Source organism: Cetorhinus maximus, chromosome 14 (genome assembly GCF_964194155.1).
Source record: "Cetorhinus maximus chromosome 14, sCetMax3.hap1.1, whole genome shotgun sequence".
Taxonomy (NCBI): Eukaryota; Metazoa; Chordata; class Chondrichthyes; order Lamniformes; family Cetorhinidae; genus Cetorhinus; species Cetorhinus maximus.
The window spans coordinates 98,853,578-98,880,818 of record NC_135892.1 but is presented as its reverse complement, the minus strand read 5'-3'; the positions used below and the strand labels follow the sequence as shown (position 1 = coordinate 98,880,818).

Below are 27,241 nucleotides of genomic sequence, written 5' to 3'. Positions count from 1 at the left end.
TGCAGACTCAGGAACAAACTGAAGGGCTTCCCTGGTGTGTGCAGCTCAGTTATTGATTGGATAAACTTGATTGGAAAGGAGTCAAAATTCCAGACTTATATATTGGGGAGAATTTTCTGGTTGGCGAGCGGGGGCGGGGCCCGCTCACCGATGTGTAAAATGATGCATGGTGACATCAGACGGGCATCCCGACGTCACCACGCGTCATTTAGATTTTCAGTTTGGCGGGCACGCAGCCGACTCAGCTGTGCGTCCGCCGAACTGTCAAAGGATTATTAAGGCCTGTTCAAAGCTAATTAAATCAATTAAATGAGCTGCCCGTCCAACCTTAAGGTTGGCGGGCAGGTGAAGAGTTCAGGCGACCTTTGCATTTTTCATGGAACCTCATCCACAGGTTGAGGTTTCATGAAGTGTTTATAAGTTAAATAAATTTTTTAATTAATGTTCCTTGACATGTCCCAGCTCATGTGACACTGTCACATGAGGGGACATGTCTTAAAATATTTTCAATTCTTTATTTAAATGTTTGAACCTTAAACAAATCTCCCTGAAGCACAGAGGTGCCTCAGGGAGATTTCTGTGCTCTTTCGCGCACATGCGCAAAAGCGTGCAGGCCCGGATTCAGGGAATCCCCCACCCTCCCGCCCGCACAGGGAGCGCTCAGTACTTCTGGGCGAGCATCACATTGGGTGGGCCTTAATTGGCCCACCCACGTAAAATGGCGGAGCGCACCCGATCGGGGGTGCCGATTGGATTCGCACCCGTTCCCGCACAACCCACCCACACCGTCCCTCCGTCCCCCCCAATACGGGGGGACAATTCAGCCTATTGTTTTGTTGAAACTGATATAAGCTTTAAAGTTTTTATTCAGTGTTCGAGTCATTTGATGACATAATGAACACAATGACCTACAGAGAGGAAGAAACTCTTTAGTTGTAAATCCTTAGGCCCCATTAAATAAATAGGACTGAACATTGACTCACTGTATCTTTTAAGCAAGCACAGCAAGACGACACTAACTGTTTCCTGAGCTCTGTCATGGATCCCTCTCCCCAGGACATTAAGTTCAAGGTCCTCTTTCTCGAATCCCATCACACTCTCACTCCACCTTAACTGAACAATATTTTCAACCCCACATCCCACTCTGCATCTCTACCCTCTGACTTTCAATTCCTGCTTTTATCCTCCTCCCTCCTCTTCTCCAACAGAGGCTGGTCCGTCAGTCACTGAGGGGAAGAGCCAATGAGCCCTCCTCTGTCAACATCGCCTTGCCTTTCACCTTGCCACTTCTCTACCTCCCTGCAAAAAGTCTCCTAAAATCTTCCTCTTCTGGTTCACTCTTTAAAAAATTAAAATTACATCTGCCCTTCAAAATCCTCCTCTCTCCCTTGTAAACTTCACTAATGTTCTAAGTGATGTGCTTTTCTTTGAGAAATCCAAGTTGTCACTGTCTGGGCAATGAAACCATTTCAAACTGATAATTTGCACTTTCAAGTGAGAAATTTTACTAAAACCACTATTTCTCATCTCTGAAATTGTCAAGCTTTTATGTTAATTGGCTGCAAGCCACTGAGACTATAGACAATGTCGAGGTGCCTCCCAGTGGATCATGAAATATTGCACTGCTTCCCTGAGGGACCTCCACCTGGATCCTCTGCTCTTGGGTATATTCACCCTCCCATTCTGATAACTGGATTCCAGCTAGTTGGCTTCAACATCACATCCCTTGATCTCAGAGTAACTTATGGCACACTTATCTGAATGCTACAGCTGTGCAAGCTTAACTTCTGTAGCCCTTTTTTCTCTCTCTGTCGGAGATTTTCTAGAGGACAGCAGACACCTGTTCTGGTCTGGAAGTGGGCTAGTTATTAAAGTTGGTGTGACCTTGCCCTGCTGTGGCTGCACAGAAACCTACTGAAGTCAGGAGGAAACTTGCTAGGAGTTAACCCCGACCCCCCCCCACCCCATCCCCAATCCATTGTCTCTTGTTCAAAGACCTTAAGATCTTCAATTATGAGGAGAGAGTCACAGGCCTCAACTAATATTCTTTAGGGAAAAGAGGATAGAGGGCAGACAAAACATTTCTTTGATATGCACTTGAAATGCTGTAACCTACAGGGTTATGGACCAGGAGCTGGGAAGTGGATTAGGGTTGAATAACTTTCTTTTGGCCAAAAGGACATGATGGGTTGAATGGCCTCCCCTTATGCAATAAAATTTCTATGTTTCTATGTTTCTATGTTGCTACGTGAACCGGGCATTAACAAATTGAAAGACACAGGTGATGTAAATGAAAGCAGCTAGGTGACTTGACTTGAAAAGTGGGCGCAGAACTGAAGAATACTGCCAGAGATTGGAAGAATACTTTATCCAACAGAGACAGGTCTTCCACAAAAACAATCTGCACTGTGTTGATTAAAATCTTTTATAAGCTTTGGGCTCACGTGCAATATCCCCAGTTGAATGGCTGGCGATAGTCACTAAGTAGCCTCGTTGGTGCAGAAATGCCACAACATACTGGAAGGCAACTGGTGCTTATGGAATGAATCAGCACCTTCAGGGAAAGAGGGAGGAATTTGAAGGCAGAATAAAATTAAATGTGGTGCCGATATTGTAGAACATTCAAGATTTCCATTTTGTTTTTCTGTCTTCAGGGATTTATATTGGAAGAGCAGTGACTGAGGAAGCAGAATGGTATGTAATTGTCTTTGCATGTTTAATTATGTGAGCTCGCCATTAGACTGACAATTCCAATGCTTTCTATGTTCTGTCACCTCTCTTACTTCATTTTGATGCAAAGTCTCTCTGGCTTCTATATTCATTCATCTATTAATGTTAGAAAAGTATTTTCTAGCAAATGAACCTGATTATAATGGGATGCTTCCATCTCTGGTGTACCATGGCTTCAGTTCGTATTATTTACAGGATGCACTGAGGTAATTCTCCAAGCTTTCTTTGACAGCACCTCCACCACCTAGAACGACAAAGGCTTTGGAGTATGGGAACACTAGCGCCTTCAAGTTCCCCTTTGAGTCTTATGCCATCCTGACTTGGACACATATCCTTCATTGTTGCTGGGTGTCAATCCACAAGGAAGCAATCAAAATACGCAGCCCAAACATAAACACCAGATAACCAGAACAAGTCACCAAGGTTGCTCTTTATATTGCTGTAGGACAGCAGGCATGGCAGGATGGGCATGGGAGCAGACATTTTGTATAGAGCTTTCCCCTCTACAATATCCTGATCTTGCACCCACTGATACCATAAATGGGGAAAAGTACTTCCCCTTCAATGCGACACTGAAATACGTAGAAATACATCTATTCACTTAAAATCTATGGGTGAATTATCAGGCTTTGAGAATAACATTCCAAGTCCTTATGTATGATCTTTTTTCTGAAACTAGAATTTCAGCTTTGACCAGAGCGCAGCGGTCGTTCTCCCAGGGAATGTTGGGGCCTTGTCTGATGGACTTACCCTCACCGATGCAGCTGATGGAGGTATTATTATTGAGAACATTCAGCAAAACTCTCCAGTTGCAAAAGCTGGCACTTTGAAAAAAGGTAACTATTGCTTTTCTTTTGATGTATGATGATATATAATATATGCCAAAGGTGATACAGACCTAGAATCAACATAATTTTATTACGACGGACAAACCAAATAGATAAAAACTCACTGACTTAGAAATTTGTTGGTGCCATGCTTGTTTTTCAGCCGCAAAAAAGATTACTTAAGTGTTCCATACAGCTGGCAGCACAGATGCATGCATTCCTTTCCCTGTACCGTGCACCAACATTGCCTTGTGTGCTCTCCATCACCATCCTGGTATCTTTAGGAATCGAAAGGGCTTCCTCTCCCTCACTATCTAGCTAATTTGCCTGCTCATGGAGGTGACCATGCAATACACGTTGGGCAGAATGGGTTCCATGCTCTGTGTGAAACCTTGATGCAAGTTTAAGCTCTACTCCTCCAAGACTGCAAGCTCACTGCCAGGTCACCATGTGCCCTTTGCATTTCTTGATGCATGTCCATTAGCCTTATTCAGTGGCCTGGGCCCTTTTCTGCAGCTGGGCTAATACTCGGCCTTGCCCTCTGGTGAGCTGGTACCAATGGCGTCCTTTTCCCTTGCCTGAGCTCCTGCCCACATGTGGCCTGTTATTTATCAGTGAATATCCTTCCTATAGTTCTAGCCGAGGAAAATTAGAAAAATGATGTTGAACAGGAATGTCGATATGTCCCTGCCTTTCCTAGAGGTAGCTTCCTGTGTGTCAATGGCAAACACTCCGGCAGCAGCGAGAAGCCAATTGGTGTTGTTAATGAAGAAATAGGCAAGCATTTACTGAGAGCAATGGAATTTTACCAGCGGTGTGCAGGATCTCAGCATTGTCTGCAGCTCATCAACTTGCAGGAGCTGAGTGCACAGTGGAAGGTTGGAGCACTATAAAAATAATCTGCAAGCTGAACTATAAAGGTGCAAATGGGCAAGCTTGACGTTAGCTGGAGGCAGAAGCTTTCAAATCTATGATTAGCCCCTGGAGACCAATGTCATGGATAGTGCTGCCGTTGACATAGCGGCTGTTGTTTCCTCCAGCTGTTTCATGCATCCATTTTGTTGCGCCCTGTCTCATCCCATTCACCTCAGCAGCTTTCTCACTGCAGGCAGTGTGTAGGCCCTTGCAACTGAATGTTCCGAATTGCCCTCCCATTTCCTCAGCCTGCCAACTGTCTCCAAATGGAGTGACCTCAGAGGTGCCCTCTTGATTGGACCTCTTTCAGAAGATTGTACTGGTAGTTCCACTGTGGCGGCAATTGGGTTGGAGGCCTGAAAATAGTCCCTGAGTCCAGAAAAAACCTAAGGTGGGAAAATTCAGCCCAATTTGTCTCTTGTTCATTGCCTAGACCAGGGTCTGCAATGCAGCATCAGAGAACCTGGGCGTCTTGTCCTGGCCGCCTTCTTCAATATAGGAAATTTTACTGCTGTCTACAGCCAGAATGTGTCTACCCTTAGAGAGGTGCTGATTGCAATCAAACATGTCTGACTTTCTGACCCCTCCAAATTTGTGTATAGCCAATGAATAGCACAGATAACACTGGCTGCACGCTTTTACCATTTTAATGAGGTCCCAGCACAATTAGGACCAATGGAAAAGATAAATGCAACACCATAACTATATCTGATTCTTCTTAATGCTAATCAAATAGTAAATGGCCAGTCCATCAATTGTTCAGATAATTGGTTGCAACATTATATCCAAAGGACATTCCTTTGCACTCCACCATACTTGGCACCCAAGCAAACCAGAATAGGTTTGCTATTCTATTCTAACAATTCTTTTAAAAGCCACTTCGTGGCCTGGGTCTGAAATGTGGATGCTTGCTACGGTGATGCTCATGAGGTTGAAGTGGCTTTCCTCTCAGAGTGCTGAGTCCTGGAGTGGACTGGCAATAGGCCGCGTCTCTGGCATTGGTTCGTTGGCACGCTGGTTCTGAAGATTAACTTCCACCTGCGAAGACATCTGAGGGAACTGTTCACAGTGTCTTCTTTTGCTGCTGTATTGAGAAAAAGCAATCTCATTCTGTACAGACTCCTGTAATCGGACTGGCACTTGCCAAAAAAATATAGGCGAAGTGATCTGTTGCAACAACCGACCTTATGAACTCATTTAAGACTCTTAGAGGCAGATTATGATAAGTGGCAATAAAAATCATGAAAGATGTAACATGGGTTGCTGATTCATTTTGCACTACTGTGCCAAGTCAAAACTTGCCTCTTAATTCCATGAGAGCTAACCCTCAATATCGCGTTAGCCTGAGGTGCTGCCCTGGATGTTACAGAGTCCAATAGGCATCAATCTCTCCAAACCATCCCCAAGACTTGCAGTCAGCATTGCCACACTGGAATCAATGATTGGCCTGGAGGTCTCAGCGTACTGTGGAATGTTTGCAGACGTTCCTGAAGCCGCCAGGTGCTCCAAAATATACTGCATTCATGTGAATTATTCTCCGAATGGTGCTGTACAGAATAACATTAGAGTCAATCCCAGCCAACTGCTGTAGATCTTCTGAGAGTCTGCTACATGCCTCCGCATGTGCTCTGCTAACATCCTTATTTTCATGGCAGGATGCCTGAGATCTAAGTCTTCAAAAAAAAGAAAGGAGCTGACATTTTCTAAACCTCTGCCCAGCAACATTAGGCTTCACTGCCACAACTGCTCCTTTGCATTCCATGCATTACCCAGTGTCAAATTCTCACTTGTATTATCTAGTTGCCCCAAGTGTGTCTCTCTGGGACACTGAGTGCAAGAGATAGAACATTATTGAGGGGATAGATGAGTGGCCACCAGCATTGCCTGGAGTAGCATTTTGCTGTTCATCCTCTTCCTAAATGCTACTTCCTGGGTTTCAATTTCTGGAAAGACAGGGGCCACAAAGGTTGCACTTGGTCTCCCATTGCTGTTTCTCACCACTTTTTTAGTTTTGTAAGTAGAATGCATACTTGATATTTAGGGATTTTTCAGATATACGGGTTGCCACCTCAAACTGACTGTGCTCCCAATTCTGTCACCAAAATACTTGGGCGGGGTTTGTGTGAAGGATTGCCTGAACCTTTTCTTCTTAATATATAGTTTTTGACTCCATGCAGCCCTGTTCCTTATTTTTTTTAATGGTGACTCCTCTTGTAAGAAGAATGATTGTGTCAATTAGTTTTCAGCAGTCTCCACATCTTGTCATTGTATTTTGTTTGATTCAGCTCAAAGGGAATATAGGCATCCAAAACCCTAACAATATAACCCTAAGTCCCTTCCTCCTTATCTTTCATTATTCTAAGTCCCCGTTTTAAATTGCCTCATTTAGTGTTGTTCTGCTTTAGTGTCACAGATATAATGGGGCTAGTATGCAAACTTGGCATTGGGATTTCCGCTTTAGCATATTTCATGCTGAGGCCGACATAGCATTGCATGACCTGATCAACGCCATTTTAGAATGGCTCCTTCCTCTCGCTGACTCTTTCTCACTTGCCAATTCTCTCCCTCTGCCCAACTCCCTGCCACTTGCCGAGATTCTCCCGCTCACCAACTCTTTCCTACCCGTCGACACTCTCCCCCTTGCTGACTCGCTCCTGCTCCCTGACTCTCTCCTTCTCCCCGACTCCTTCTCCCCGATTCTCTCCCATTCCCCAACTCCCTGCCACTTGCCGACACTCTCCCGTGCACAGACTCTTTCCTGCTCGTCAACTCTCTGACTCTCTCTCTCCCTGACTCTCTCCTGCTCCCCAACTCTCCCGCTCATTGACTTTCTCCTGCTTGCTGACTCTCTCCCACTCCCTGACTCTCTCCTGCTCCCTGACCCTCTCCCACTTGCTGACTCACTGAATATAGGAATTTAGGAATGTATAATATTTCAATTTACAGGGTATAATGTTTTCTTGTTTTTTCTGACGAGAGATGTCCTACAGAATCTAACTACAGCTTTTAAGTCGGTTGTAATGTGAAAATCTGTTTTACTTGAAGTAGTTTCAGTTAAAGTTACACTTTTCAGATACACAACTGCAACATTAAGTGAGGAATTACTGTACTTATCCACGTTGAACTTTTCCCATTTATATTCACCTTCTGCTTTCCATTGTCAAGGCAATTTTCAATCAAATTAACTAATACTCCAGTCATTGCATGAGCTTTAATTGTTTCTAAAATCCACAGATGTGGAACTTTTCCAATGCCTTCTGAAAATCAAAGTAAATTATATCTGTTGGATATCCTTCAGGTTATATGATTATTTGATATCCCGGCCTCCTTCTGCAAAATGTTGAATAAAACATGCTTTGATCTATATGATAATATTGCTGGTGTTTATTCCTGTATTCAACTGTTGAACAAATTTTAGTATAACAGATATTATCTGGAAACATGTGGTACATGTTACTTTATGACAAACAAACTTATAAACTTATCTTCGTTATCTTGTAGGTGATCAACTGAATGCAGTAACAATACATTTTGACAATCTAAACAGTAAAGAGGTTAGCAAAATACTAAAATATTCAGAACCATACAAAACAAGTCTAAAACTGAATGAAAAAGAAGAACTCAAGAGTCCAGATTTCAGATACAACAGTCCTGACATGGTAAAAAAAAATTCTTTATACCAGTATGTTCAACTGCCATTCTGAAAATTCTAGAATCCATTATTAAGAAGGTAGTAGCAGTACATTTAGAAAATCATTATACAATCAGGAAAAACTAACATGGTTTTGTGAAAGGGAAATACTGTTTGACAAATTTATTAGAGGTATTTGAGGATGTAACAAGTAGGGTGGATAAAGGGGAACCAGTAGATATTGTGCATTTGGATTTCCAAAAAGGAATTTGATAAGGTGCCACATAAAAAGAGCTCATGATATTGGGGGTAATCTCCCCTTCTTCTTCTTAGGCAATCCCTTGGGATTGAGGATGACTTACTTCCACTCTGGTTCGATGAATTCTGAGGTGGCTGATAAGTCCAATGCATGATCTGCAGATTTTCCCAATGCGGGGCAGATGGTGCTTGAAGGGTTGGGTAGATGGGTTGTTTGGAGGTTTGTGCGCTCCCTCTGATGTCTCAACCTCAACTTTGCACATTCCCGACAAGTCTCTTGATGTGTTTGTTGCCTTCCTGGATGAACCATCTCCATTTTGGGTGGTCAAAATCCCAGGGACTCCCTTGAGCTGGCAGGATTGTTTGACCTCTTGACTGATGCTTTGAGGACATTCCTAAGCGTTTCTGCTGACCTCCCAGGAGTCTCCTGCCACAACTGAGTTCTGAGTAGATGGGGGGGTAATATGGATAGAAGATTGGCTAACTAATAGGAAACAGAGAGTTGGGATAAATTGGTCATTTTTGGGTTGGCAAACCAGTGGAGTGCCACAGGGATCAATGGTGAAGCCTCAGCTGTTTATGATCTATATTAATGAGTTGAATGAAGGGACCAACTGCATTGTAGCCAAATTTGCTGACAATACAAAGATAGGTAGGAAAGCAAGTTGTGAGGAGGCAAAGTCTGCAAAGAGTTAGGTTACGTGAATGGGCAAAAAATTTGGCACATGGAGTATAATTTGGGAAAATGTGTGGTCGTCCTCTTTGGCAGGAAGAATAGATCAGCAGTATACTATTTAAATGTAGAGAGACTGCAGAATGTTGCGGTACAGAGAGATTTGGGTGTCCTTGTACGTGAATCACAGAAAGTTAGCATGCAGGTACAGCAAGTAATTAGATTGGCAAATAGAATGTTGGCCTTTATTGCAAGGGGGATGAAGTATAAAAGTAGGGAAGTCTTGCTACAACTGTACAGGGCATTGATGAGATTGCACCTAGTGTACTATTTACTGTTTTGGTCTCCTTACTTAAGGAAGATATACTTGCATTGGAAGCAGTTCAAAGAGGCTGTCTAGGCTGATTCATGGGATGAAGGGATTGCCTTATGAGGAAAGGCTGGGCCTATACTCATTGGAGTTTAGAAGAATGAGAGGTGATTTTATTGAAGCATAAGATTCTGAAGGGGCTTGACAGCATAGATGCTGAGCTGATGTGGAGGAATCTAGAACTGGGGGACACAGTTTAAAAATAAGGGGTTTCCCATTTATTATGGAGATGAGGAGAAATTTCTTCTCTGAGAGTTGTTAGTCTTTGGAATACTCTTCCCCAGAGAGCAGTGGAGGTTGATTCATTGAATACAGTAAATCCTCAGTATATGGTAAGTTTAGGTTGCCCTGGTTTAAGTCGTTGCAATTTCGGTAAGTTAATGGGGTAGGTATTCGCGATTAACATCAGGAATTTTATTTAACGTTGTATCACGCCAGGTGTGACATAGGGTTGCGTGACCCTTCCTCTCGCTGACCGTCCTGGTCGCTGGCCTAACCTCCTCTCACCCACCCTCCCCCTCACTAGCCCTTCCTCTTGTCCACCCTCCCTTTCTCCCACCCTCTCTATCGCAGACCCTCCCTCTCGTGGCCCTTCCCGCTCACGAACCCTCTTTCTCACCAACCCCCTCTCTTGTGACTCTCCCTCTTGCAGACCCTCCCTCTCGCTTTACCCTTCCACTCGCAGACCCGCCCTCTCGTGGACCTTCTCTCCTGCCAGCCCACTCGGTCCCTGATCCTCTTTGTCCCAACTCTTCCAGTCCCCAATCCACCTTGTCCCTGACCCTCCTGGTCCCTGACTCACCCAGTTGCTGGCCGACCCTTCCTTTTGCTGACCCCCACCCCCCAGTCCCTGACCCTCATTGCCCCTGAAACCCCTGGTCCCCAACCCACCTAATCCCCTCCACTCCAGGTTGCTGGCCAGTCATCCCGGTCCCTGACCTTCCCAGTCACAGCTGATTGTGCATGCTGAACCTGCTGCTCACTGTACATCATTCTTCCCGATTATCCTGGTTGCCGGACGACTCTCCTGGTCTCTGACCCTCTTGGTTGCTGGCCAATCCTCCCTCTCGCTAACCCTCCCTCTGCCGCTAACTCTGCCTCTTCAGCTTGCAACTTACCTGTGCAACCCTACAACTCAAAGCTGCTTTCACTCCAAAGCTACTCTTCCTGCCTGTCGCTGCTCATCTCCTGAACCATTGCTACTAGTGAGAGTGCAAGAGAAGGAAGCGGCGAGCGAGAGAGGCATGGAGTGGGAAAGGTGGGGAGCAGTAGAGGTGGGAGAGATGGGGAGCAGGAGAGTCGGCCAGCGACGGGAAGGGTCAGGGAGCATGAGTACGGTGAGTGAGAAGTTTGGTAAGCACGATCGGCGGCAACTGAGAGGGTCAGCTAGCAACCAAGAGGGTCAGCCTGCGACTGGGAAGGTCGGCCAGTGACCAGGAAGTCAGGCAGTGAGATGTGTGGCAAGCGGGAGGTTCGGCGAGCAAGGTCGATGGTGATTGGGAGGGTTGGGGAGCGGGAGAGGCAAGGAGCAGGAAGTAAGCAGAAAGGGCACATTCCTTTTATATATTTCAATTTATTTTATTTTAAAAGTTAGTTCATTTATGAATATAAGAACTTAGCAATGTAATGTATTTCAACTGCAAGGTATTCTTTTACAAAGGAGAAAGGTCCTACAGAACCTAAGTACAGTTTTTACATTGGTTGTAATGGGAAGGTCTGACTCACTTAACGTTCTTTCACTTAAAGTTGCACATTCAGGAATGCAACTATGAAGTTAAGCGAGGACTTACTATATTCAAGGCTGAGTTAGATTTTTGATCTTCAAGGGAGTCAAGGGTTTTGAGAGGCAAGCAGGAAAGTGGAGCTAAGGCCACAATCCAATCAGCCATGATCTTATTATCTGATCATATCAGCAGGTTCAAGAGGCTGAACAGCCTACTCCTGCTCCTATTTCTTATGATCTTATGTATGAAATATTTAGACCGTTGAGAAACCAAAATCAATTGAGTATACTTACATTACAAATTATTTTTTTCTTTGTAGGGATCTGGTGATCAGGCTTACTTAAAGCTATACAACAGCAAGATTAAACCACATCTTAAGCTAACAAAACCAGATCTGAGTGTTGATGGTCCAGGCATGGATGTCAATGGAAAAAATAAAATGCCTTCATTCAATGTGAAAGGGATATCCTCTCCTGATATTGACATGAACCTAAAGGCAACTAAAGGTAATATTTATACTTCGGTATTAAAAATGGATTTACTAACTATGGATTTGAAGATGTCTAGCTTTGACATTGATGGTACAAATGGCTTAAATACCAAAATGATGAAGCCAGAGCTCATGTTACATTCCTTTCATAATATTGAATTCAATTAAGAAATCTGGATTTAAGAAGTCTGGAATTAAAAGCTATACTCAGTAATGGTGCCCATGAAACCCATTATCGATTGTCATTTGGTTCACTAGTGTCCTTTAGGGAAGGACATCTGCCATCCTTACTTGGTCTGGGCTACATGTGACATCAGACCCAAGGCAATGTGGTTTACTCTTAAGTGCCCTCTGAAATGGCCTAGCAAGCCACTCACTTGTATTAAACCGCTACAAAAAAGTCAATAAGGAATGAATCATTGAACGGATCATTCCGCATCGACCTAGGCACTGGAAATGACAATGGCTTACCCAGCCCTGTTGACCCTGCAAAGTTCTCCTTAATAACATCTGAGGGCTTGTGCCAAAATTGGGAGAGCTGTCCAACAGACTAATCAAGCAACTGCTTGACATGGTCATACTCACGGAATCATACTTTCAGATAATGTCCCAGACGACATCATCACTATCCCTGGGTATGTCCTGTCCCACTGGTAGGTCAGACATACCAGGGATGGCAGCACAGTGGTAAACAGTTGGGAGAGAGTTGCCCTGGGAGTCCTCAACATTGACTCTGGACCCCATGAAGACTCATGGCAACAGGTCAAACATGAGCAAGGAAAATGCCTGCTGATTATCACCTACCACTCCCCCTCAGTTGATGTATCAGTACTCCTCCATGTTGAACACTACTTGGAGGAAGCACTGAGAGTGGCAAGGGCACAAAATGTACTCTGGATGGGAGACTTCAATATCCACCACCAAGAGTGGCTCAACAGCACCACTAATGACCGAACTGGACGAGTCCTAAAGGAAAAGCTGCTAGACTGGGTCTGCAGCAGGCGGTGAGGGAACCAAGAGAGAAAGATGTACTTGACCTCGTCTTTACCAATCTACCCGTCGCAGATGCATTTGTCCATGATGGCATCGGTAGGAGTGACAGTTCTTGTAGAGATGTCATCCTGTCTTCACGTTGAGGATACCCTCCACCATGTTGTGTGGCTCTCTCACCGTGTCAAGTGAGATAGATTTCGAACAGATCTACCAACTCAAGACTGGGCATTTATGAGGTGCTGTGGGCCATCAGCAGCATCAGAATTGTACTCAACCATAATCTGTAACCTCAGGGCCCAGCATATCCCCCACTCCACTATTACCATCAAGCCGGGGGATCAACCCTGGTTCAATGAAGAGTTCAGGAGGGCATGCCAGCCTAAAAATGAGGTGTCAACCTGGTGAAGCTACAACACAGAACTACGTGCATGCCAAATAGCATAAGCAACATGTGATAGAGTTAAGCAATCCCACAACCAATGGATCAGATCTAAGCTCTGTATTCCTGCCATATCCAGTTGTGAATGGTGGTGTTCAATTAAACAACTCACTGGAGGAGGAGGCTCCACAAATATCCCTATCCTCAATGATGGGGGAGCCCAGCACATCAGTGCAAAGAGAAGGCTGAAGCATTTGCAACCATCTTCAGCCTCAAGTGCTGTGGATGATCCACCTTGGACTCCTCCTGAGGCTCCCAGCATCACAGATGCCAGTCTTCAGCCAATTCAATTAACTCAAGAAATGGCTGAAGGCACTGGATACTGCAACGGCTATGGGTCCTGACAATATTCTGGCATTAGTACTGAAGACTTGTGCTCCAGAACTTGCCACAGCCCTAGCCAAGCTGTTCCAGTTCAGCTACAACGCTGACATTTACCTGGCTATGTGAAAAAATGGCTAGGTATGTCCTGTACAAAAAAGCAGAACAAATCTGACCCGGCCAATTACCGCCCCATCAGTATACTCTCGATCACCAGTAAAGTGACGGAAAGTGATGTCAAAGGTGCGATCAAGCAGCACTTACTCAGCACCAACCTGCTCACTGATGCTCAGTTTGGGTTCCACCAGGATCACTCAGCTTCTGACCTCATTACAACCTTGGTCCAATCATGAACAAAAAAGCTGAACTCAAGAGGTGAGGTAAGAGTAACTGCCCTTGGCATCAAGGCAGCATTTGACCGAGTGTGGCATCTAGCAAAACTGGAGTCAATGGGAATCGGGGGGGAAAACTCTTCACTGGTTGGAGTTGTACCCAGCACAAAGGAAGATGGCTGCAGTTGTTGGAGGTCAATCATCTCAGTTCTAGGGCATCACTGCGTGAGATACTTAGGGTACTGTCCTAGGCCGGACCATCTTCAGCTGCATCATCAATGACCATCCTCCATCATGAGGTCAGAAGTGGGGATGTTTGCTGATGATTGCACAATGTTCAGCACCATTTGTGACTCCTCAACTACTGATGCAGTCCATGTTGAAATGAAGCAAGACCTGGACAACATTCAGGCTTGGGCTGATAAGTGGCAAGTAACATTCCTGCCACACAAGTGCTGGCCAATGTCTATCTCCAACAGAAGAAAATCTAACCTAGAAATATAACAACATAGAAAATAGGAGCCTGCTCCACCATTCAGTATGATCATGGCTGATCCTCTATCTTAACACCATACTCCTGCTCTCTCCCCATACCCCTTGATGCCTTTAGAGTCCAGAAATCTATCTATTTCCTTCTTAAATGTATTCAGTGACTGGGCCTCCTCAGCCTTCTGTGGTAGAGAATTCCATAGGTTCACCACCCTCTGAGTGAAGAAGTTTCTCCTCATCTCAGTCCTAAATGGTTTACCCCATGTCCTGAGACTGTGATCCCTTGTTCTAGACCCCCCAGCCAGAGGAAATATCATCCCTGCCTCCAGTCTGTCCATCCCTGTCAGAATTTTATATGTTTCAATGAGATCTCCTCTCATTCTTCTAAGCTCCAGTGAATACAGACTTCATCGGCCCAATCTCTCCTCATACGACAATCCTGCCATCCCAGGAATCAGTCTGTGAACCTTCGCTGCACTACCTCTATGACAAGTATATCCTTTCTTAGGTAAGGAGATGAAAACTGCACACAATACTCGAGGTGTGGTCTTACCAAAGGCCCTGTACAGCTGCAGCAAGACATCTTTACTCCTGTATTCAAGTCCTTTCACAATGAAGGCTAACATACCATTTGCCTTCTTCACTGCTTGCTACACCTGCATGCTTGCTTTCAGTGATTGGTGTACAAGGACACCCAAGTCCCTTTGTACATCAACATTTCCCAATCTATCATCCTTTAAATAATACTTTGCCATTCTGTTTTTCCTACTGAAGTGGATAACTTCACACTTATCCATGTTACTCTGCATCTGCCATGTTTTTGCCCACTCACTCAATCTGAGTAAATCGACTTGAAGCCTCTTAACACCCTCCTCATCGCTCACATTCTCACCAAGTTTCGTGTCATCAGCAGACTTGGAAATATTACATTTGGTTCCTTCATCAAAATCATTGATATATATTGTGAATAGCTGGGGCCCTGCGGTACCCCATTAGTCACCACCTGCCACCCCGAAAAAGACCTATTTATTCCTAATCTGTTTCCTGTCTGCTAACCAATTCTCAATCCATGTCAACATATTACCCCCAATCCCATGTGCTTTAATTTACATACTAACCTCTTATGAGGGACTTAATCAAAAGATGACAACCAACGCATCCACTCTTTTAGTACCCTAGGATGTAGATTATCAGGCCCTGGGGATTTATCGGCTTTCAGTCCCATTAATTTCTCCAGCACTATTGTTTTAGTAATACTAATTTCCTTCAATTCCTCGTTCTCACTAGATCCTTGGCTCCCTAGTATTTCTGGGAAGTTATTTGTGTCTTCCTCCATGAAGACAGAACTAAAGTAGTTGTTTAATTGTTGTGCCATTTCCTTGTTCTCTATTATAAATTCTCTTGTTTCACACTGTAAGGCATCTACATCAGTCTTCACTAATCTTTTACATACTTCTAGAAACTTTTACAGTCCTCTTTTATGTTCCTTGCAAGTTTACTCTCACTCTATTTTTCCCCTCTTAACTAATCTCTTGGCCCACCTTTGCCGAATTCTAAACTGCTCCCAATCCTCAGGCTTGCTACTTTTTCTAGCAACTTTATATATGACTCCTCTTTGGATCTAATACTATCCTTAATTTCTTTTGTTAGCCATGGTTGGACCACTTTTCCTGTTGTGTTTTTGCACCAGAAAGAAATGTGTAACAGTTGTAATGCATACATTTGTTCCTTAAATATTAGCCATTGTCTATCAAGCGTCATGCCTTTTAATGAAGTTTCCCAATCTAGCTTAGCCAGCTCATGCCTCATACCTTCGTAGTTTCCTTTGTTGAGATTTAGGACCCTAGTTTTAGATCGGACTACTTCACTTTCCATCCTAATGATGATTTCTGTCATATTATGGTCCTGTTCCCTAAAGGACCCTGCACAACAAGATTATTAATTAAACTATTCTCATTGCACAATACCAAATCTAGGATAGCCTATTCCCTAGTCCTCAACATACTGGTCTAAAAAACCATCTCATACACACTCCAGGAATTTATTCACCACATAAGTATTGCTAACTCGGTTTGCCCAGTCTATATGTAGATTAAAGTCACCCATGATTACTGTAGTACCCTTGTTACATGTATCTCTAATTTCCTGTTTAATGCTGTCCCCTACCTTATCACTACTGTTTGGAGGCCTGTAGACAATTCTCACTAATGTTTTCCATCCTTTGTTGCCCCTTAGCTCCTCCCAGGCTGATTCTACATCTAGATTTTCTGAGTTAATATCCCCTCTCACTATCATACTGATTTTATCCTTAACTAACAACACCACGACACCTCCTTCTCCTTTTTGCCTATCCATTCCAAATATCGAGTACCCTTGGATATTCAGTTCCCAGCCTTGGTCACCCTTCAGCCATGTCTCCGTAATCGCAATCATATCGTACCCATTTAGATCTATTTGCGCTGAAAATTTGTCTACCTTATTGCGAATGCTCCGTGCATTCAGGTACAATGCCTTTAGGCTTATCTTTTTAACATTTTTACACTTTTCTTTGTACTATGATCCTATTTGCTGCTAGTCCTTGTTTCCTTTACCTTCTACTTTTGCTTTCTACTTTTCTGTCTTTCATTCCTATCTTTGTTTCCCTCTCTTGTGTCTGCCCACTCAAGTACCTATCCCCCTGCCAATCTAGGTTAAACTTTCTCCCATAGTACTAGCGAACACCCCGGCGAGGATATCGGTCCTGGTTATGCAGGGGTGCAACCCGTCCAGCTTGTACAGGTCCTATCTTCCCCAGAATCGGTCCCAATGCCTCAGGAATCTAAATCCCTCCCTCCTACACCTCTAGCCACGCATTCATCTGGTCTATTCTCCTATTCCTGATCTCGCTAGCATGTGACACTGGGAGTAATCATACGATTACTATCTTTGAGGTCCTGCTTTTTAATTTATTTCCTAGCTCCCTATATTCTGCTTTCAGGCCCTCATCCCTCTTTTTATCCAGGTTGTTGGTACCAATATGGGCCACAGCCTCTGGCTGTACACCTTCCCCCTTCAGAATGTCCTGCAGCCGCTCAGTGACATCCTTGACCCTGGCACCAGGGAGGCAACATACCATCCTGGTGTCACATCTGTGGCCTCAGGAACGTCTATCTGTTCCCCTTACAATAGAATCCCCTATCACTACCACTCTTTTTACCCCCTCTGTGCAGCTGAGCCACTCGCGATGCCAAGGACTTGGCTCTTGCTGCATTCCCCTGAGAAACCATCTCCCCCAGCTGTATCCAAAATAGAACATCTGTTGGAGAGGGAGATGGGCCCAGGGGACTCCTGCACTACCTGCCTAGTGCTTTTACTCTGTATGGCAATCACCCATTCTCTTTCTGCCTGTGTATTCTTTACCTCCGGTGTGACCGCCTCACCATATGTGCTATCCACAAAGATCTCATCCTTGCGGATGCTCCACAGTGATACCAGGCACAGCTCCAGCTCCAAAACATGGATTTTGAGTAGCTGCAGCTGGAGACACTTCCTGCACATATGGTTGCCCTGACTTCCCACATTGCACAGGAGGAGCATTCCACTTGGCTAAGCTGCCCTGCCATGACTTACCCTAAATTACTCCCTTTACTTTTACTTCCCCTAGCTTAGAGAATATTAAGGACAAAAGAAATAATTACCAGGTCCTACTTACCAAGGCCGCCGCTCTTTTTACTGAGAAAAGGTAGAAAATGAAAGGATCACCTCCTTCCCTCTTCACCAAACTCTCTCTCTCACCAATCTCCAACTGAAGCATTCTAATACAGCCCAAAGCAGCAGTGCAGTGCAGACAAAAGCAGCGCTGTGGATGGTTTGCTTTTATGCCACCTGAATCTAGCTTCTGAAAACCTGTTTAGTTAACTAATTTACCAGCTGCAGCTGCAAGCAGAGCCTGTATAACTCCTGTTTTAAAGCTGAACTTAAACTCACCTTCTCCCAACTCAAAGAGCAACTTTTAGTTGGTTGCTAATTTAAAGAAAGATTAGACTTTAGATAGAAATTAACCCTTAAAAGTTCCTCTCTCACCAAACTCCAACTGAAGCACTCTAATGCAGCCCAAATGCAGCACTCCAGTGAAGACCATTTCCCCTTGACATTCAATGGCATAACCATCACTGAATTCCCACTATCAACATCCTGGGGGCTTGCCATTGACCAGAAACTGAACTGGGCCAACCATATAAATATTGTGGCTATAACAGCAGATCAAAGACTGGGAATTCTGTGATGAGTAACTCACATCCTGACTCCTCAAAGCCTGTCCACCATCTACAAGACACAAGTCAGCAGTGTGATGGAATACTCTCCACTTGCTTGGTTGAGTGCAGCTCCAACAGCACTCAAGAAGCTTGACACCATCTGGAATAAAGCACCCCCACTTGATTGGCACCCCATCCACCACCTTAAACATCCACTCCCCCCAACACCAATGTACAGTGGCAGCAGTGTGTACTATCTACAAGATGCACTGCAGCAATTCAACAAGGCTCCTTCGACAGAACCTTCCAAACCCGTGACTTCTATCACCTAGAAGGACAAGGGCTGCAGATGCATGGGAACACCAACACCTGCAAGTTCCCATCCAAAACACACATCATCCTGACTTGGAACTGTATCACTGTTCCTTCATTGTTGCTAGGTCAAAATCCTGGTACTGCCTCCCTAACACCACCAGATGGACTGCAGTGGTTCAAGAAGGCAGCTCACCACCACCTTCTCAAGGGCAATTAGGGATGGGCAATAAATGCTGGCCTAGCCATTAATGCATACATCCCATGAAAGAATAAAAAGAAAGTTCAAGAAGGGTATGTTAGTTTAGTGGTTATGTTACTGGATTAGTAATCTAGAGGTCTGGATGAATGATCCAGTCCAGGATCTGGACTAATCACGCAGAAATATAAACTCAGTTTCCACCATGGCAGCTGGGGGTATTTAAATTCAATCAAATAAATCTGGAATAAAAAGCCAGTATCAACAGTGATGGCCACGAAACACCAGATTGTCATAAAAACCCATCTGGTTCACTAATGTCCTTTAGGGAAGAAAATTTGCATTCCTTACCTTGTCTGGCCTACATGTGACCCTATACCCACAACAATGTGGTTAATGGCTGATGTTAAAGTGTTAGTTCCAAAGATTGCAGGAGGAATGATGACCTCAAATATCTACAATAAACGTCCAAAAGATTAGTCACTGTTAAGGTGCGAGATACAGAATTTAAAGGTCCAAGCTTGGTTATGTCGATTTTGAAGATGAAATAAAGATTTAAATGTATCTGGGATGGAGGTTAAATCTCCAAAAGGTGGTCTTGATGTCTACAAGCTCCAACGTTTGCAACGCCCTCAGCCAACTTAAATGGACTAAGTATCTCAACATTTGATAATCACCTTAAAAGCACCAAATATCAAAGGGAACAATGATTCTTCTTCTAACTCTGCAAGTAAAACTGCAGTGTTCTCTCATTGATATCAACAATCTTGATCTTGCACTAAACTAAAAAGGAAAGGGGAAACAAAATTTTATGAACTTCACTATTGAAAAATTTAATGTAGATTTTGATGCTAATATTCCAAAATCTAATATTAATAAATGTTTTATTTATACTAAAAATACAGAAATCCCATAGTCTTTTATATATAAAAAACAGAAAGAAAGATGGAGATTAAAACCTTAAGATTCCTAATTCCAAATCAAAATTAAAAGTGCCTTCATTCACATTAACAAGATACAAACCTTCAATGCCAGATATTTAGCTTTCTTCTGAATTTCAAGGTGGCATTAACAATCTTACCATTGATGTGAAGGAATCCAAACTTGATAATGGGGTGGAGAAATTAATTTGCGTAGTATGCAGGCTTATGTTGATTCCTAAGGAGCCGCTGCGCAGGTTTCTTCAACGAGATGAATGGGGAAACTGAACTGCCCATTTCTTAGGGTGGAATTTTCCATGTCCATTGGCGTCAGGTGTGCTCGGCGGCATAAGTGGACAATATGGCGAGAAGGCCAGAAATTGGTTTCACGACGTGCAGAAGTCAGGACTTTCCACCAGGGCCTTGCTCACGTCGCAGACATCCGAGGAGCAGAAGATACTGGAGCCTGACACCAACAGCACACTGGAGGAACAACTATGGCATGCTGGGAAGGTTCTTATGGACATGGCTCTGCTGTGAAGCAGCTCACAGAAGTTGGAACGTCACTGCTGAGGGTCTGTTCACAATAGATGATGGTCGAGGGGGTGGAGAGGAAGGTCCAGCTGTGTTTGGGAGAGGAAGATGTACTGGGGGGTGGGAGAGGAAGGTCTCGGATTGACTGGGAGATGAAGAGGTGTCAGAATGGGGTGAGTTGGGGGGGGGCATGAAGGTGTCATGACTGGGTGAGGTTGTTGGGGGGAATGAAGGTGTCAGGATGGGGTGAGGTTGTGGGGGGGAATGAAGGTGTCAGGATGGGGTGAGGTTGTGGGGGGGCAATGAAGGTGTCTGGATGGGGTAAGCTTGTTGGGGGGAATTAAGATGTCAGCAGGGGGGAGGTTGGGAGGGAGTACAGGGGGAGGAAGGGTAATGAGGAAAAGATGGCAACTGGGGAGGTAGGTGTAAGGGAAGGAGTTTGGAGGGTAAGGAGTGCGGGGAGGGGAGGAAGTCTAGGGGAAGGTGGTGTTTGGAGAGAGGAGGGAGTAAGGCTGGAGGAAGAAGTAAGGGTGGAGGGAGGAGTAAAGGTGTCTGAAGGAGTCAGGAAGGGGAAAGGAGTAAAGGTGGTGTGAGAAATAAGGGTGTCTTAAGGAGCCAGGGAAGGGGAAGGACTAAGTGGGGGTGGAGACCAGGGGGCGGGAGGATGTGGACCATGGGAGGGGGAGTCCGGGGGGGGGAAGGGGTTCCAAAGGGGAGAAGGAGTTCCAAGGGGGGAAGGGATCCAGGAGTGGGGTTGTCCAGGTGAATGTGCAAGGGAGTGCTCTGATGAGTCCATAACTACCTCCTGGGCAGCAAACCGAGGGTGGGCGTGGCAGGAGGGAATGGTGAGAATGACCAAGGGCAGAGTGAGGCAGTAGGGTGTGGGGTGGTTAGGGTTCAAAAGTAACAGTAGAAGGGACGGTGAGGGTGGTTGGCGGGGACTTGGAGGCAGACATGGACCCTGGGGGTGGGAAGGAGGAGGTCAGGGAGGTGAATTTGGATGGGGGTGGCTGGTAGGTCATCGACTGGAGGTGGAAGGTGATGCTGGGGGAGGTCAACAGTGATGGGGGAAAGGAAATGGGTGATTGGGGGAGGGGAATAGATGGGGAGCACATGAAAAACCAACTTAAGACCATGCTGTCTAAATTGAAAGTGAAACGACAGTCATGGTGGGTGAGATCAGGTGCTGCAGAGGAGTGTAATCATTGGTTGGGCAGAGATGTAGGTTGGCTCAGTTGGACAACTGAAAGCGAACCCCAGCGTACGACACTGAAAATGCTCAGGACATTGAGGTGAGTGTGATGCGCAAAGGATCAGTGTGCATGGGACAGTGCTTGCATGAGGCTCTGAAAAGCCCTGCTGCACACGCACTTCTCCCTCCAGAATTGCTCATTGGCCGGCTGCTCCCTCTGTGGTGACAGAGGATGAGGTTGAGGAGCTCACAGGCAAAGGGGACACAGAGGGAGAGGACAGCCCCTGAGATTCCTGAATAGATGACCCAGGGGTGTGCGTGATTTTACCTTGCCTTCTGCTGACTCTCCTGGATTTGGCCTTCAAACTCATCCTGAGGCTCGTCATCTGACTCAGACTTCACAGATGCTTCTTCTCCAGCAGTCCTCTGAGCGCAGGGGAGCTTGGCCGAACCTGCCTCTTGCTGCGGACACATGTCTGTGTGGCAACGACCAGATTGTGAACCCGAGCCTGCTCTGGATCTAGGTTCCACGAAGTATATGTCTTCACTGGTGCAGGGTGTGGGTAAGCACAGTGACAGTCCTTCCAGGCTGCTTATTTTCAGCTCTTCAATGGAGGAGGTGTTCGCTTGGCTGAAGGTGAGGACCTGGTTGGAGCTGAGGGACAGGCTGGCTGAGGGTGTCGGTTGCTTGGCAGAGCTCCCTGTGAACCAAAGCAGAGATAATTAGTGCATGTCAGCAGAGTCAAAAGCAGGAGAGAGAGCACTCACATTTGCGTTGAGAGAGGGATGATGTGGTGCAGGATCTTCACATGGTTGTTCGCCGCTGATCTCACCGTCACCTCAGGCACAATACATGTCCTCACCAGTCAGTGTGATGGCACGCTCCTCAAAGTGAGTGAGAGGCCTAACGTCGGCTGCGCCATCGCCAGTCTGGGACCGCTCCCTGCTGATGTGAGCAGGTTTCTCCTGCATGAAAACAGATGGAGAGAGTGTGAGCAGGACACATGGCACTGCGTGGAATGTTTGTGTGGTGAGCGGAGCCATGGGCAGGATGAGGACATGACTTCGAGAGAGTATGAGCCTGATGGAGATGTGAGGGTGTGTGTGAGAGTTAGTGGTGTTGCCCTTTGGGGTGTGAGATCCCTGTGAATGTGCGATGGATTTGTGAGTGTGTGAGTTGAGAGTGATGAGAAGAGTAGGTTATCCTGGTGGAATGGATGAGACCATTCATCCTGTAGCGTCACTGGGTGGCTGTCCTCTTTTGCAGGTCATTGGTGCTGACCAGCACTACCACTGGCTCCCATGCTGGCTTGGTAGTGCAGCTGCCCATCCTGCAGTCAGAGTGGGGGTAGAGGACATCATGGCCGGCCTCCACGGTGTCCAAAAGGAGCTTGAGGAATGCGTCACTGAAGCGGGGGGCTGCAGTCTTCTTTTGCCTTTCAGGCCCATCCTGTCTTCTGTGCAGCAGTTGTTGGCTGGAAGCACTGAGAGGTGTGCACGCGGTTGCACTTTAAATATGGCACCCGGCGTGATGAAGCGGCGAGGTGCTGTCATGGCGGGTGAATGACAGCCCACCCGCCATCAAAACGTCGTGTTTCCCGGGAATGCATGATTAAGGCGGCAGTTTTGGGGCGATATGGCATGAGAAGCCATCATTGCGGCCAATGGATAAAGCGTTGTTTTACCCGCCCACTACCACACTTAATGCAAATCTGGGACGATTCAGCCCTTAGTCTGGTCCCAGGGAACTGACGAAGGTCTGTGCAGCAGCACTTTAGATGAACAAATTCCTCCTCTGAACAATCCTGATGTAAGATTTAATGAATGAAAGATCAAGATGCCATCATTCAAAAACAAAATGATCGAGTCCAGATATTGGCCTTACCATAAAACCACCACAAATTTATGGTCCCGAATATTAAATATTTCAAAATTAATATGAAGGGATATTATCACAGAATCACAGAATATCACAGTGCAGAAGAGGCCCTTCGGCCCATCGAGTCTGCACCAACATGTGAGAAACACCTGACCTACCTGCCTAATCCCATTTACCAGCACTTGGCCCATAACTTGAATGTTATGACGTGCCAAGTGCTCATCCAGGTACTTTTTAAAGGATGTGAGGCAACCCGCCTCCACCACCTTCCCAGGCAGTGCATTCCAGACCGTCACCACCCTCTAGGTAAAAAAATTTTTCCTCACATCCCCCCTAAACCTCCTGCCCCTCACCTTGAACTTATGTCCCCTCGTGACTGACCCTTCAACTAAGGGGAACAACTGCTCCCTATCCACCCTGTCCATGCCTCTCATAATCTTATACACCTCGATCAGGTCACCCCTCAGTCTTCTCTGCTCCAACGAAAACAACCCAAGTCAATCCAACCTCTCTTCATAACTTAAATGTTTCATCCCAGGCAACATCTTGGTGAATCTCCTCTGCGCCTCCTCCAGTGCAATCACATCCTTCCTATAATGTGGCGACCAGAACTGCAGACAGTACTCCAGCTGTGGCCTCACCAAGGTTCTATACAACTCCAACATGACCTCCCTACTTTTGTAATCTATGCTTCGATTGATAAAGGCAAGTGTCCCATATGCCTTTTTCACCACCCCACTAACATGCCCCTCCGCCTTCAGAGATCTATGGACACACACGCCAAGGTCCCTTTGTTCCTCAGAACTTCCTAGTGTCATGCCATTCATTGAATACTTCCTTGTCAAATTATTCCTTCCAAAGTGTATCACCTCACACTTTTCAGGGTTAAATTCCATCTGCCACTTATCTGCCCTTTTGACCATCCCATCTATATCTTCCTGTAGCCCAAGACACTCAACCCCACTGTTAGCCACCCGGCCAATCTTTTTGTCATCCACAAACTTACTAATCCTACCCCCGACATAGTCATCTATGTTATTTATATAAATGAAAAATAATCGGGGATCCAGCACAGATCCCTGTGGTACGCCCACTGGACACTGGCTTATAGTCACTAAAGCATCCTTCTGTCATCACCCTCTGTCTCCTACAACTAAGCCAATTTTGAATCCACCTTATCAAATTACCCTGTATCCCATGTGCATTTGCCTTCTTTATAAGTCTCCCATGTGGGATCTTGTCAAAGGCTTTGCTGAAATCCATATAAACTACATTAACTGCGCTACCCTCATCTACACACCTGGTCACCTCCTCAAAAAATTCAATTAAATTTGTTAGGCATGACCTCCCTCTGACAAAGCCATGCTGACTATCCCTGATCAAACCTTGCCTCTCCAAGCAGAGATAGATTCTCTCCTTCAGAATTTTCTCCAATAGTTTCCCTACCATTGATGTGAGACTCACTAGCCTGTAGTTCCCTGGCTTAGCCACACAACCCTTCTTAAATAGCGGAACCACATTAGCTGTTTTCCAGTCCTCTGGCACCTCCCCCGTGGCCAGAGAGGAATTAAAAATTTGGGTCAGAGCCCCTGCGATCTCCTCCCTTGCCTCCCTCAACAGTCTGGGACACAAATCATCCAGACCTGGAGATTTGTCCACTTTTAAGCCTGCCAACACCTCCAATACCTTGTCACTCCCTATATCAATTTGCTTAAGAACCTTGCAGTCTCTCTCCCCGAGTTCGATACCTTCATCCTCATTCTCTTGGGTGAAGACGGATGTGAAGTATTCATTCAACACTCTAGCGATGTCCTCTGGCTCCACCCATAGATTGCCCCCTTGGTCCCTTATGGGCCCTACTCTTTCCCTGGTTATCCTCTTCCCATTGATATACTTATAGAATATCTTGGGATTTTCCCTACTTTTACCAGCCAGAGCTTTCTGGCTTATCTGGGCATTCATGCTACAATTCGCGATGTTCATAGGACAAATGTAAAATTGAAGGTTCCAAAGTTTAGGAAGCCACACTTAGGAATTTCAAGAACAAAAGGAATTAATGTATATTTAGACAGCTTTACAAAATTTCCTCCAGCTGATATATCAACTCCAGGGAGTAAAGGAGGGATAGGATTTACTAAAGCAGTCATCAAAAAAAAATCATGATTGGTGCATATTATCATATGAATGATATGGACCCCGAAGTTCCCCGTGCAAAGGTAAAAGGAATAAAGTTAAAATGTATTTTATTAACATGTCCTTGTCAAATATTTCCATTCCAGATGTTGTCCTCAAACTACCAACAAATATTGATCTCGCTGCTCCAAAAATCCAAGCTGAAGTCAAGGGTCCAAGTCTTGATATAGATACTCCAAGGTTGAATGGCGCTAAGGTTGATGGGAAGATGAAGCCTCCAGGGACATTTTCAATTTCAGGAGTCAAACCCAAAGTGCCAGAAATGGATGTGTCTGCACCAGAGTCAAAGACAGATGTAAAAGTTCCTGATATTGATATTGGAGGTGTAAATGTTCCTGAAACAAAAGCAAATTTGAAAATGCCAAAATTGGAAATGCCTTCCTTTGGACTATCAGGACCAAATGGACCAGATGTGGATGTTGATGGTTCAGTAAAAGGTAAAGTAAAACTTCCCAAGGCTGACATATCAGCTCCGGAAATTAAAACAGGGATAGGTATGGACCTGAAAAAGCCTACAATTGGTGCAGATTTTGATATGCCCGACATGAACCTTGAGGTTCCTGATGTAAAACTTAAAGGTTCACGGATTAAAATGCCTTCACTTAACATGTCAGGAAAAAATGTTTCCATTCCACATGTGGACGCCAATCTACCATCAGGAAATATAGATCTTGCTGCTCCAAAAATATATGCTGATGTCAAAAGTCCAAACCTTGAAATAAATGCTCCAAATGTTGATGACTTTGGTGCAGAAGGAAAGTTTAAAATCCCAAAATTTAAAAAGCCTACATTTTCAATCTCTGGAAACAAACCAAAAAAGCCCGAACTGGATGCCTCTGTGCCAGATTTGAAGACAGATATAAAGGCTCCAAATGTTGACATCGGAGTTCCTGAAGCAAAAAGCAAATGGAAAATGCCAAAATTGGAAATGCCGTCCTTTGGACTATCAGGACCAAAAGGACCAGATGTGGATGTTGATGGTTCACTGAAAGCACCTGGTGTCGATGTGTCCGTTCCAAACATTAAGGGAAATTATGAGACTCCAAATGTTGACATTAAACTTCCAAAAGGGGATATAGATGCAAACATCCCTGATGCAGAACTTAAAGAAGGAAAATTCAAATTACCAGGATTTAACTTGCCAGGTGGTAAATTGTCGATGTCAGGTACTGATAAAGGACTGAAGATGCCTAAAGGTCAGGTGGAACTTTCTGCCCCTGATCTTCAGGGGGATATCAGAGGCCCAAGCCTAGATTTGAAAGGCTCGCGTATTGATGTCAATGCTCCAAGTCTTGATGTTCCTGAAGCAAAAGGCAAATGGAAAATGCCAAAATTTGAAATGCCGTCCTTTGGACTATCAGGACCAAAAGGACCAGATGTGGATGTTGATGGTTCACTGAAAGCGCCTGATGTCGATGTGTCTGCGCCAAATGTTAAGGGAAATATTCACGTGCCAAATGTTGATTTAAATCTTCCAAAAGGGGATATAGATGCAAACATCCCTGATGCAGAACTCAAAGGAGGAAAATTCAAATTACCAGGATTTAACTTGCCAAGCGGTAAATTGTCAATGTCAGGTACTGAT

At 45.0% G+C, this 27,241-nt stretch overlaps 1 protein-coding gene across 2 annotated transcripts in view; it reads left to right on the top strand.

Annotated features, from left to right (window-relative positions):
- The window catches only part of LOC144689861 (neuroblast differentiation-associated protein AHNAK), a 55,903-nt gene that overhangs the window by 20,606 nt on the left and 8,056 nt on the right, over nucleotides 1-27,241 (top strand). The window contains exons 2-6 of one of the 2 annotated variants that reach the window (XM_078557310.1): nucleotides 2,655-2,694; nucleotides 3,410-3,566; nucleotides 7,974-8,131; nucleotides 11,448-11,634; nucleotides 25,743-26,857. In XM_078557310.1, coding sequence (XP_078413436.1) covers nucleotides 2,692-2,694; nucleotides 3,410-3,566; nucleotides 7,974-8,131; nucleotides 11,448-11,634; nucleotides 25,743-26,857 — 1,620 coding nt within the window. In that variant the 5' untranslated portion in view covers nucleotides 2,655-2,691. Of the gene's footprint in view, nucleotides 1-2,654; nucleotides 2,695-3,409; nucleotides 3,567-7,973; nucleotides 8,132-11,447; nucleotides 11,635-25,742; nucleotides 27,234-27,241 lie in introns of both variants that reach the window. The other variant, XM_078557311.1, reaches the window with a different exon arrangement.